At 42.1% G+C, this 13476-nt stretch overlaps 1 protein-coding gene across 1 annotated transcript in view; it reads left to right on the top strand.

The window, feature by feature from the left end:
* The first annotated feature begins 244 nt into the window (after positions 1–244).
* Positions 245–13476, top strand: part of LOC111976942 (solute carrier family 12 member 5) — a 132801-nt gene continuing 119569 nt past the window's right edge. The window contains exon 1 of the mRNA XM_024006124.2: positions 245–720. Within this exon, the coding sequence (XP_023861892.1) occupies positions 666–720 (55 nt within the window). The 5' untranslated portion in view covers positions 245–665. The remainder of the gene's footprint in view (positions 721–13476) is intronic.

The raw sequence follows: 13476 nt of genomic DNA, 5'->3' as shown, positions 1-13476 counted from the left end.
TCGCGCCTCGTACTCCCTACCTCCCGCTCCCTCCCTCCCCTTCCTCACTCTCCGACTCCCTCCCCTCGCCTCACTGCTCTCTCTCTCTCTGCTTCTCTCTGAGCGTCTCTCCCTCTCTCGTGAAGAGATGGTCGATGGGGATGAGTGTACGAGCAAGGGAATGAGATAGAGAAAGGGAGAGAGAGAGATAATGCCTTCTGAATGCATGATGAATTTAGTCATCAGGCTTAGGCTGACTGGGGGCCGATCGTAGCTGTGCAGTGCGCAGAGCGAGCGAGCGAGCGAACAAGCGTGCGTGTGAGTGAGTGTGTGCGAGACCTTGGTCACAGGCACTCCATCATCAGCTATACCCTGCAGCCTCTCTCACTCTCCTTATCCTCCTCCTGAAGAGAGAGAGAGAAAGAGAGAATCACGCAACACGCCAGAAAGAAGAAGTGGAAAATATTTTTTTAAACTCTCTCCTCTCTGCACTGCTCTTTTGCTGAGCGTGAGAGGGAAGGGAAGAGGGAGAGAGAGGGAGGCAGTGAGCTACAGAAATAAAACAGTGCTTCTTGTCGTCCGTGCTGCTTTCTCTGCTGTGGCTCCAGCCCACAGAGCTCTGATTGTCAGCGCTAGAGCAGTAGCAGTGTCTCTCTCTCTGCAGACTGCAGCCTGAGGAAGAGAGGATGCTTAACAACATGACAGACACCGAGGAGGGAGAGGGGGGACCCAACAGCCAGGGTGAGTTATGAAATATGTCACGGAGCTGTGAGCGGGTGTGCAGGGGAGTGTGGGGGTGAATGTGCGTTTGTGCTGGGTGGTGGGAGGGGAGGGAGGTTAATAAGTGTGTTTGTGAGGGGGAGTTTAAATGTGTGTACAAGAGCAGTTTTTTGGGGGGGAGGGGGTATGTGTGTGCATGTGCGCATACATGTGTGCATGTGAGTACAGTGCATGTCTTTGCAAGTTACAGTATGTACGAGAGAGTGTGTGTCTGTTTCCAGGGATATGGTGTGTTTGTCTGTGTCTCTCACTTCATGACAGAGACAGAGAGAGAGAGAGAGAGAGAGAGAGAGAAACGGATGGACAGAGGAATGTATCTGTATCTCTGCACTCCTCTTCCTCCACTAGCTTATACAATCCTCAGCTGTGGCTGTTACTGCAAGGCTGCTGTGATGCTGTGGCAGGAATAATAATGGTGTTTCAGTGTTAAGAAGAGAAGAGGAGCAGCAGATAAAGTCCTGTAGTGTGACAGCCAGAGGACCAGTCTGCCTCATGGCACTGTCACTTGGCTCCCAAGCAAAGTCATGTTTGGGCAAGGGGACCGCCTGGGGATGCATATGTCAACCCCCATCTGTTTGCCAAGCGTTCAGACCATTTCCTCTTTTTTCTTGACTATAAACCCTCTGTTTTTTCTGAAGTTGAGTAAATACAGTGGGAGGACGGATGTCCCTGGACCGCTGGGTCTTTGCGGCAGAGCAGAGCGGTGCAGAGTAACATTAGTGTGTTTCTGCAGAGACATTTCTTTCCTTTAGATGTTGCTTGCAGTGATTTCATGCTTGTAGGTATAGATCCACGTCATAGGTATCTTGTCTGGTTTGTGATAAGGCTTAGAGAGCTCCTGGAGAGCGTCTGGGGAATCAATCCTCTCTTTAGGTGCTTAGATTCAACTCCAGGGATCTACAGAAGTCATTCATTCTGATGTCTCGCCCCATCAAGGATTATCTTCCATGGGGGAAAGATGAGCCATTCACAATGACGGAAATTATGATAGCCTGATAGCCTTTTAGTTGTGTGTGTTTGTGTGGGGTGTGTGTTGGTGTTGTGTGTGTGTTGTGGTGTGTGTGTGTGTGTGGTATGTGGGGTGTCGTGTGTGTGTGTGTGTGTGTGTGTGTGTGTGTGTGTGTGTGTGTGTGTGTGTGCGCGCGCACATGCCTGCTTGCGTGTGTGCATGTGCGTGTCCATTCACATTGAGATCACACTTCAGTCATCTTAAATCATATTGAAAAGCCATTTCTTTGATGGGGGTCGACAGTATGCATATGTGAGCAATGCAACAAAATGACTTCCCATGACAGGCTTGTGGGTGCTCCCTCTGTGTGTGCCTGTGTATGTGCGTGCATATGTGTACAGATGTAGTATCTTAATTTGATTACCCTGTTGCAGGAGAACTTTCCTGCATCACAGGCAATTTAAAACATGTAGTGTATTTGAGGTTTAAAAAGGCTTCTGAAGTTTGTAACTTCCACTTTGAAATTTCAGACTTCCTTTTCCCTTATGAAAAATGTATCAAACCCTACAAAAATGTCCATTAATTATAATCCACATAATAATTCACATTTCTTGTTGCTGCAGGATTATTGTCCTGCTSTAGCAAACTGGCTCAAATTAAGATCCTACATCTATAAGTGTGCGTGTTTGTGCTCTACATGGGAGATCTCTCTCCAAATCACCTCTGCCGTAAGGCAGGATTAATTATACACTGATAAGACAAATTAATTATGAATGGCAGGATTTCCCAAAATGTATTAAACTGCTGATATTTCTGTACATTTCAATTCTGCTTTTGAACTCCATACGTGTAGAGATGTGAAGCAACGCTTTCCCAGCCACTGCAGTCTAAACTCCATGGTGCAAGCATAAATCTTAGTATTTGTACTGTCGCTGTCTGTGGTGCTGAAATTGGGCTGTTAAAATACTGTTGTTCCTGGAAGCATGCCCTTATGTTCCTGTCTACTGCATTTGGTAATACAGTGACTTGCACGCATTGCTGGGATTAGACTCTGTCCATGGTGCTGAAACTAAACTGTGCAGCAGTGGCGTAGCCAGACATTTGTCGCAGCTAACTTCCTACAATTTTACACATTTTGCCATGGGGCAAAGAGAAACATTTGCAGTTGTATWACTAATTTCATGCTATTCTGACTTATTAGGGGTGAGGCTTTCAGTTAGTTATTTTTGGCGACCTATCCCTTGAGAGTGAATGTCATTCCAGTTAATCTCTTATTTTATACACTCTAAGAAAKAAASGMGCTATCTAGAACCTAGAAGGGTTTTTCGGCTGTCAACATAGGAGAACCCTTTGCAGAATACTTTTGGTACCAAGAAGAACCCTTTTGGGTTGCATGTAGAATCTTTTCCACAGTTTTACCTGGAACCGAAAGGGGTTATCCTATGGGGACAGCAGAAGAACACTTTTGGAACCTTTTTTTTCTCAGTGTATATTTCATCAAATCTAAGTAACCCAGTGGACTGCGTGCTATGAATTCTATCTGATGGTGTTTGCATCTTTAGATAAAAATACCAATAATGCCCCGTTTGGAACACTGACAAGTAAAGAAATAAAATAAAATAAAATTCTGTTGTTGTTGCGCAATCTGATTGGGTGCTCCTGGCTCCCCAATGACTATGCCCCTGCTGGACAGATAGCTATCTCTCATTCTCTTATCGTGTGGACAGTTGTGTGAGATTCTAGACATCAAACTTATGAAATAACACATATGGAATCATGTAGTAACCAAAAAACACAAAAAGAATGCCAAGTGTGTGCAAGGCTCTCATCAAGGCAAAGGGTGGCTARCTTGAAGAATCTAAAATCTAAAATATACTTTTTTGGTTACTCCATGATTCCATATGTGTTATTTCATAGTTTTGATGTCTTCACTATTCTACAATGTAGAAAATAGTACAAATAAAGAAAAAGCCTTGAATGAGTGGGTMTGTTCAGTCTTTCGACTGGTACTGTATGTTCTTCAATTGGAATAAAGTCTAGTAACAGTTTCTATGAGCCTTCTACATTAAACAGTTGAAGTCGGAAGTTTACATACACTTAGGTTGGAGTCATTAATACTCGTTTTTCAACCACTCTACAAATTTCTTGTTAACAAACTATAGTTTGGGAAGTCGGTTAGGACATCTACTTTYTGCATGACACAGGTAATTTTTCCAACAATTGTTTCACAGACTGATTATTTCACTTAATTCCAGTGGTTCAGAAGTTTACATACACTAAGTTGACTGTGCCTTTCAACAGCTTGGAAAATTCCAGAAAATTATGGCATGGCTTTATAAGCTTCTGATAGGCTAATTGATATCATTTGAGTCAATTGGAGGTGTACCTGTGGATGTATTTCAAGGCCTACCTTCAAACTCAGTGCCTCTTTGCTTGACATCATGGGAAAATCAAAAKAAATCAGCCAAGACCTCAGAAATAAAATGGTTGACCTCCACAAGTCTGGTTCATCCTTGGGAGCAATTTCCAAACGCCTGAAGGTACCACGTTCATCTGTACAAACAACAGTACGCAAGTATAAACACCATGGGACCACGCAGCTGTCAAACCACTCAGGAAGGAGACGCGTTCTGTCTCCTATGTACTTTGGTTCGAAAAMTGCAAATCAATCCCAGAACCACAGCAAAGGACCTTGTGAAGATGCTGGAGGAAACAGGTACAGAATTATCTATATCCACAGTAAAACGAGTCCTATATCGACATGAAAGGCCGCTCAGCAAGGAAGAAGCCACTGCTCAATAACCGCCTTAAAAATGCCAGACTATGGTTTGCAACTGCAAATGGGGACAAAAATCGTACTTTTTGGAGAAATGTCCTCTGGTCTGATGAAACAAAAATATAACTGTTTGGCAACAATGACCATCGTTATGTTTGGAGGAAAAAGGGGGTTGCTTGCAAGCTGAAGAACACCATCCCAACCATGAAGCACGGGGGTGACAGCATCATGTTGTGGGAGTGCTTTGCTGCAGGAGTGACTGGTGCACTTCACAAAAGTGGCATCATGAGGAGGGAAAATTCTGTGGATATATTGAAGCAACATCTCAAGACATCAGTCAGGAAGTTAAAGCTTGGTCGCAAATGGYTCTTCCAAATGGACAATGACCTCAAGCATACTTCCAAAGTTGTGGCAAAATGGCTTAAGGACAACAAAGTCAAGGTATTGGAGTGGCCATCACAAAGCCCTGACCTCAATCCTATAGAAAATTTGTGGGCAGAACTGAAAAAGCGTGTGCGAGCAAGGAGGCCTACAAACCTGACTCAGTTACACAAGCTCTGTCAGGAGGAATGGGCCAAAATTCACCCAGCTTATTGTGGGAAGCTTGTGGAAGGCTACCCGAAACGTTTGACCCAAGTTAAACAATTTAAATGCTACCAAATACTAATTGAGTGTATGTAAACTTCTGACCCACTGGGAATGTGATGAAAGAAATAAAAGCTGAAATAAATCATTCTCTCTACTATTATTCTGACATTTCACATTCTTCAAATAAAGTGGTTATCCTAACTGACCTAAGACAGGGTTACTCTGATTAAATATCAGGAATTGTGAAAAACTGAGTTTAAATGTGTTTGGCTAACGTGTATGTAAACTTCTGACTTCAACTGTATATCTATTATAACTATTTATCCATTTCTAGAGGCTCCTATGTTTTCGAGCATGTTTTATAATGCATAATGCTGTGTGATGCGTAATGAATGCATAGCCTAAATGATGTTAAAAGCCTTGTGACCTGTTATGAAGGCTTATAGCAACTGTTATATTCCAAAATGTGATAGAGGGCCATATAAATTAATTGAAATTGCATTATACAGGTGGTTCATAGAAAGTGTTACCGTAATCCCTGTCCAACTCATGTCTTTGTCAATGAAGGGGTGTGTAACGTTGGGATCGACTGCCTGACTGAGTTTTACAGGATTAAGCTCGAAATTGGATTAACAGGGAAGATGTGCTATATGTTTATTGACTTGAAATTCAGTGAGCATGCACCCTCCTGCAGTCTCCTGGAGCTGCTGAGAACACTGACACATTGACATGCACACATGCACCCGCACAAACACACGCACACACATCAAATCAAACAGTTATTAGCCAGTATATATACAGTGCCTTCAGAAAGTATTCACACCCCTTTTCCACATTTTGTTGTGTTACAAAGTGGAATTAAAATGTATTTAATTGTAATTTTTTGGGTCAAAAATCTTCACAAAATATTCTGTAATGTCAAAGTGGAAGAAAAATCAAAAAACGTTTTTCAATTAATATTGGAAAATAAAACACTAATATATCTTGATTAGATAAGTATTCAACCCCCTGAGTCATTAGATGTTAGAATCACCTTTTGCAGCGATTACAGCTGTGAGTCTTTCAGGGTAAGTCTCACTGTCATTTATGTTAGTATTGTGGAGTAACTACAATGTTATTGATCRATCCTCAGAAATCTCCTATCACAGCCATTAAACTAAGTAACTCATTTTAAAATCCCCATTGGCCTCATGGTGAAATCACTGAGCGGTTTACTTCCTTTCCAGCAACTGGGTTAGGAAGGGTGCCTGTATCTTTGTAGTGACTGGTGTAGTGATACACCATCCAAAGTGTAATTAATAACTGCACCATGCTCAAAGGGATATTCAATGTCTGCTTTTTTTACCCATCTACCAATAGGTGCCCTTCTTTACGAACCATTGGAAAACCTCCCTGGTCTTTGTGGTTGATTCTGTGCTTGAAATTCACTGCTCAACTGAGGAACCTTACAGATAATTGTATGTGTGGGGTAAAGAGATGGGGTAGTCAATTAAAAATCATGTTAAATGTAACACAACAAAATGGGAAAAAGTCAAGGCACTGTACTTAACACCCACCTCAGGAGAGCAAACTTCATTCAAACATTTAAACTTCAAAAAGAGCTTCATGAAAAATGTTGCCCATAACTTTACTCACAGGGGTATCATGTAATGTTGTTGGAAAGGCTTATTCAAATTAAACATAGGCACCTGGTATTTCAAGAAGGGAACAATAACAGGTATTCTTGCACTGATCTTCTTCTGCAGGCAGCTCTGTAGAGTGGTCACTAGCTAGCACAGCCACAAAGTTATAACATCTGATTTTAAACCTAACACTAACCTTAACCCTGATCTTAACCACACCGCTAACACTAATGCCTAACCCTAACGCTTAAATTCATCTTTCACTAACTTTTACAATATCATCATTTTTTACTTTGCATCTGGCCTATTTAGGGGAAATCACTCAGTTCTGCCTCTAGGACAAGACTCATGACAATAAACATCAGCATTCAAATAAACCTGCCCCATAGTATATTGCTAATAAAGGCTGAATTTACAGTATTAACTTAATGAAGAAAATATATAGGAAACTCCAATTATGCATCCGGCTCTGCCATCTACTTAATGGCTGTTTAAGAATATAGTCATTACTTCAGTTCCAACCTATATTTATTCTAGTTGATGCATCTGGGCCCTGGTGAGAGTGACATTATTGTTTTTTTGTTTAGCAGTGATTAAAACTGTGTTTTTGTAGCTCAATGCTAATGAGGGTGAGGGACTGTGACCAAGTAGGTCCAGATCCTATTCTGAGACTTTTATTTCTCCCAATGAGACTGAGAAAGGGAAAGAGAGAGAGAGAGAGAGAGAGAGAGAGAGAGAGAGAGAGAGAGAGAGAGAGAGAGAGAGCGAGAGTGAGCATATCCATTTGTCTTGTCATTACACTCTGTGGCTGTCCACTTACTCCATAGCAATTTTCACAAACGTGTAAAATTAAATCTGTGTCATCTGATTTCGCTTGGCACTCGCTTGCACTCGCTTACTCTCTCTCTCTCTCTCTCTCCCATTTTATAATAAGGCTGTAACGTAACAAATGTGGAAAAAGTCAAGGGGTCTGAGTACTTTCCAAAGGCACTGTAGTTATCTTTTTGCTTTCTCATAATTTGGTTGGGTCTAAATGTGTTTCTGTCCTGTGGCTCAGAACCACCTGGCTGAGTGGACTCTTCTGTAGGTTAGTCTCTCTGTAGGTGATGTGACGTGGTGAGGTTGCACCCAGGTGCAGAGAAGAGGACAGACGAGGAATCAGTGGTTAAGYGTAAACATAAAGCTTTACTTAGAAACGGTAGCCGCAGGATCCCAGTACACATGAAAAAACAACAAACACTAAGTCTCGAAAACTACCTCAGGAAACAAACGCACACAGTCAACAATTCAAGCTTCGGCAAAGGACAACCTAACAATTAAAATAGGACACACCTGAGTGTCGTTAATGTCTCTAGGACGGTCTCCGCCGCCCTCTGGTGACAGGGGTGACCATGACAGGTGAGGGTTTTGTGGTAGATTGTGTGGGCATCGCTTCCTTTTAGGTGGTTGTAGAATTGAACAGCCTTTTCTGGATTTTGATAACTAGTCCTAATTCTTCTCTGCGTGCATTGTTTGGGGTTTTGCGTTGTACGCAAAGTATATTTTTGCAGAATTCTGCATGCAGAGTCTGGCTGTTTGTCCCCTTTTGTGAATTCTTGGTTGGTGACTGGACCCCAGACCTCACAACCATAGAGGGCAATGGGTTTGATAACTGAATTTTTAGCCAGATCCTAATTGCGATGTTGAGTTTTATGTTCTTTTTGATGGCATAGAAGGCCCTTCTCTCTCTCTCTCTCTCTCTCTCTCTCTCTCTCTCTATTCAATTCAATTCAATTCAAGGGGCTTTATTGGCATGGGAAACATGTGTTAACATTGCCAAAGCAAGTGAGGTAGATAATACACAAAAGTGAAATAAACAATACAAATTAACAGTAAACATTACACATACAGAAGTTTCAAAACAAGAAAGACATTACAAATGTCATATTATATATATACAGTGTTGTAACAATGTACAAATGGTTACAAATGAATCTCTCTCTCTCTCTCTCTCTCTCTCTCTCTCTCTCTCTCTCTCTCTCTCTCTGTCCATTCCATTCTGTAAACATATGTTTCCCATGCCAATAAAGCCATTTGAATTGAATTGAATTGAGAGATGGAATGACAGAGAGAGAGACAGAGAGAGAGAGAGAGTGAGAGAGATGTAATGACAGAGAGAGAGACAGAGAGAGACAGGTGGAATGAGAGAGAGAGAGAGCTAGGCGAAATGAGATGACACAGGTTTCATTTGACATGTTTGTGAAAATTGCTATGGAGTAAGTGGACAGCCACAGAGGAGTATAATGACAAGACAAATGGAAATGGATATGCTTGATAAATAAGCCGTGTCCTGCTGTCAGACCAGCAGACAGAATGTTATCTCTGGAGGAAAAGGATTGTTCAGCCATGTCTCCCCATGATTCAGGATCCTGTGGAGAAATACACAAGGATCAGGGGCAATTCATATCATTATTTAGTGTTGGGTGGCTAGCAGGCGTGTAATGTCAATGGTGATGTGCCTGAAGTAAGTCGTTGAAGAACATACAGATTAGATTAGGGTAGAGGGGGTTGGGGTTTAAGAATAATGGAGGCAACTGTGTTCTTGGGGACCTTCAATGCTGCAGAAATGTTTTGGTACCCTTCCCCAGATCTGTGCCCCGACAGAATCCTGTCTCGGAGATCTGAACTGAGGATTTCTTTTTTTTTTWATCAATTTTTGGATAAGGCTGCAACTTACCAAAATGTGGAAAAGGTGAAGGGGTCTGAATAGTTTCCGAAGGCACTGCACTTCAGATTGTTTAGCCAGTATTTTATACATTATCTCAAAGAAAATTGTATAGTGTTTATAAAGAGAGAAACAGGGATATAGAGATAAAGTAGATAGAAAGAAAGAGACAGACACATAGAGATGAAAGGGATGCAGATAACTGGGAAGGAAGGAAGGAAGGAAGGAAGGGAGGGAGGAACATGAGTCACTCCTTTCTTTGCCGTCTTCCTCCACTACCTCCTCCTTTTCCTCCTCCTCTTCTTCTTCCTCCTGTACTCTGATCTATGCTCTGGTTATGTCTGGCTCCATCTGTCCCCTGCGTGTGATCTCAGATAATTACTTCTCTATTATTAGTATTCTGTACATCGAGCAAGACATCAGCACAAACGTGCCTGGTACAGACAAAGATCACTGGCTGATACACAATCAAGGTGGGCAGCTGTGAAACTGTAAGTTGAAATACCCCTCATTTGAGGATGGTTCTTCAAGGTTGTGGTTCCATGTCCCAACACTCATGTCTGAACATTTAAAGTGCAGAATATGCATTTGAACGGACAGTGTAGAGGAAATATGCACAACACATATTGCACCCACAACATACAGTGAAACAGTCAGTGCAGGACACAGTCCTAGAATCCACATGATTTCACTCTCCATCCAATATGGCTCCACACCAGAATTGGTTATTGTTGTCTATGTAGATTGGAGATTGGGAAATGCACAAAATTCTAATTGTATGGGTATCAGACATGGCTCACAGGTGGAGGGTGACCTTTTGTTTTCAATCCAGCATTTGATATACATCATTATGGGATAATGAGGCAGTCTGCAGTCAACACACACACACACACAAAGTAGAGTGATCATCAGCCCCATAGAGAAAGAGAACATACTAATGAAACAGGTCTTGGAGCAAACAACCCCAAAATGAAAAAGAGCCCTTCTATCCTCTTTAAAATAATACATTTTTCTGATCGTCTTCAAAGAGATACTAGGTAAAAAATAAGTTGGGATGTGAAAAACTGAACATTCCAATGGAAACTGTGGCTGTGGAGTCCCTAGAGCCCAGAGTTTACAGCCTACCAAGCAGCAATAAAAACTGACGCGTTGGGGGCTAATCAATAGTCCAGCAATGGGAGTGGTACTGAGGTGAGAGGACGAGTGGCTCACCTCTGGAGTGGGCTCGCACATCAGAAACACTTTCATTCACTCCCTTTCTGTGGGAAAGAAGCATCGACTCCACCTCGTAAATAATCTCCCTTCTCCCATCCCACACAATGGAGTTCTGATGTACCTAACCCCCCAAGCTAGTTGCTACGTTCATACTGTAGCAACAGGGATCATTGGCTAATATAATAGCGTTGTATTTGTGTCCTGTGATGCATACATTACATGTTTGCAGTTTTGAATTTAGGAGAGTACACTCTTAGAAAAAAAGGTGCTATCTAGAACCTTGAAGGGTTCTTTGGCTGTCCCCATAGGATAACCCTTTGAAGAACCCTTTTTTGTTCCAGGTAGAACTCTTTTGGTTCCAGGTAGAACCCTTTTGGGTTCCATATATACTGAACAAAATTATAAACGCAACATGTAAAGTGTTTCATGTGCTGAAATAAAAGATCACAGAAATGTTCCATATGGACTAAAAGCTTACTTCTCTCAAATGTTCTGCACAAATGTGTTTACATCCCTGTTAGTGAGCATTTCTCCTTTGCCAAGATAATCCATACACCTGACAGGTGTGGCATATCAAGAAGCTGATTAAACGGCATGATCTTTATACATGTGCACCTTGTGCTGAGGKCAAAAAAAGGCCACTAAAATGTGCAGTTTTGTCAACAATGTCTGAAGTTTTGAGGGAGCATGCAACTGGCAGGCTGACTGCAGGAATGTCCACCAGAGCTGTTGCCAGAGAATTTTATGTTAATTTTCTACCATAAGCCACCTCCAACATTGTTTTAGAGAAACAACAACACAGAGTTACACATGGGATAAACAAAGGTACAGTCAATAACACAATAGAAAAATCTGTATACAGTGTGTGCAAATAAGGAGGTAAGGCAATAAATAGGCCAATAGTGGCGAAGTAATTACAATTTAGCAATTTACACTGGAATGATATATGTGCAGATGAGAATGTGCAAGTAGAAATACTGGTGTGCAAAAGAGCAGAAAAACAAAAACAAATATGGGGATGAGGTAGGTAGTTGGTTGTATGGGCTATTTACAGATGGGCTGTGTTACAGCTGCAGCGATCGGTAAGCTGCTCTGACAGCTAATGATTTCAATAGATCATCATTATACTGGTGCAGTGAACAACATAGCAGAACATCCAATCAGGAGTTGAATAACCCTAATGAGTATCTCTGTATAATAAATTATGTAAACTTGTAAGTAGGGCTGTGGCAGTGACCGCCACACCTGCAGTCATGACCAAAGTAAATTTCCACGTGACGGTTGAGTCACACTAATCTCCGCACTGTTGGTAGTACCCAACWAGTACCCAACTCGCCTAATGGTCTTGTACTCAGGGCTCTATTGTCTCTCTAACCACCATGACATCAATGAAAGGCAATCCCATCAAACAGTATRATGCTTTTAAAACCCACTGTYATTGATCAATTTGAAGGAAGAAGTTCAACCTCAGGTTGGAACTGAGTGGAAAACATGGTCATTGTGGATGTTGTTTCAAAGCTTAGCACAGAGAAAAAGGGGAGGGTTTGGCTGGCTAGGATTTCCTTGTCCCATCGCGCTATGGCATAGGCGGCTCCTTGTGGCGAAGCCGGGTGCCCTGCAAACTGACGTCGGTCGCCAGTTGGACTGTGTTTCCTCTGACACATTGGTATGGCTGGCTTCCAGATTAAGCGAGCAGTGTGTCAAGAAGCAGTGCGGCTTGGCAGGGTCGTGTTTCGGAAGACGCATTGGCTCTTGACCTTCGCCTCTCCCGAGTCCATAGGGGAGGTGCAGCGAAGGGACAAGACTGTAACTACCAATTGGATACATGAAATTAGGGGGAAAAAAGGCAAAAAGTAAAAAAAATCATGAAATATCACATTTACATAACTTTTCAGCCCTTTACTCAGTACTTGTTGAAACACTTGCAGCGATTGCAAGCCTCGAGTCTTCTTGGGTATGACTCTACAAGCTTGGCACACCTGTATTTGGGGAGTTTCTCCCATTCTTCTTTGCAGATCCTCTCAAGCTCTGGCAGGTTGGATGGGGAGCTTCACTGCACAGCTATTTTCAGGTCTCTCCAGAGATGTTTGAATGGGTTCAAGTCCGGGCTCTGGCTGGGTCACTCAGAAAAACATTCAGAGACTTGTCCCGAAGCCACTCCTGCATTGTCTTGGCTGTGTGCTTAGGGTCGTTGTCATGACGTTGGCCTGGGTAGGTTTATGACAGTCATAAATACCTCTTTCCCCCTTTTTCCTCTCCCTACTATAACTGATGTGACATAAGAAAAACCCTTGGTAACATAGAGATTCTGGGAACATCAGAAGTTGGGGGGAAATGAAACTATATTCTGGTAATCCGACCAACTGAACATATGCGGTGGTACTTAAGGTATATTATGTCAGTTCGGTTGCCCTCTGACACATCTCATCAATGATAGAATGACATAAACTCACTGTGGAAAGTCTAAACATCAGAGGTATCGGATTCACATGGAATTGTTTTTGAATTCAAATGTTTGAATATGAAATTATTTGTGAAGAGATAAATGTAATTTTAGCTTCCAAATAGAGATTGGGTTTTCATAAGTTTGGGCCTCTGCTCAACCAGTGGCCCGCCCCTGTGAAGAGACATGGGTAATAAACTTTTCAGCACACCCCCTCTCCCTCCACTATATAAAGCCATTGACAAAAATATAACTTCCTGTCCGGGTACATTAGGATGACGATCCGATGTAGAATGTTCAGATAATAACTACAGAACTAAGCAACATCAGCATGGACTTGGTTGTGAATGGTATGAACTTTGAACTCTATTCACTACAGAAGTGATACCTCCTAGCCGTTGAATTCTCTTCTGCCTTCAG

The sequence above is a fragment of the Salvelinus sp. IW2-2015 genome, linkage group LG17 (genome assembly GCF_002910315.2).
Source record: "Salvelinus sp. IW2-2015 linkage group LG17, ASM291031v2, whole genome shotgun sequence".
NCBI lineage: Eukaryota > Metazoa > Chordata > Actinopteri > Salmoniformes > Salmonidae > Salvelinus > Salvelinus sp. IW2-2015.
Note: the sequence above shows the minus strand (reverse complement) of the source record. Positions and strands in the feature narration are given on the sequence as shown.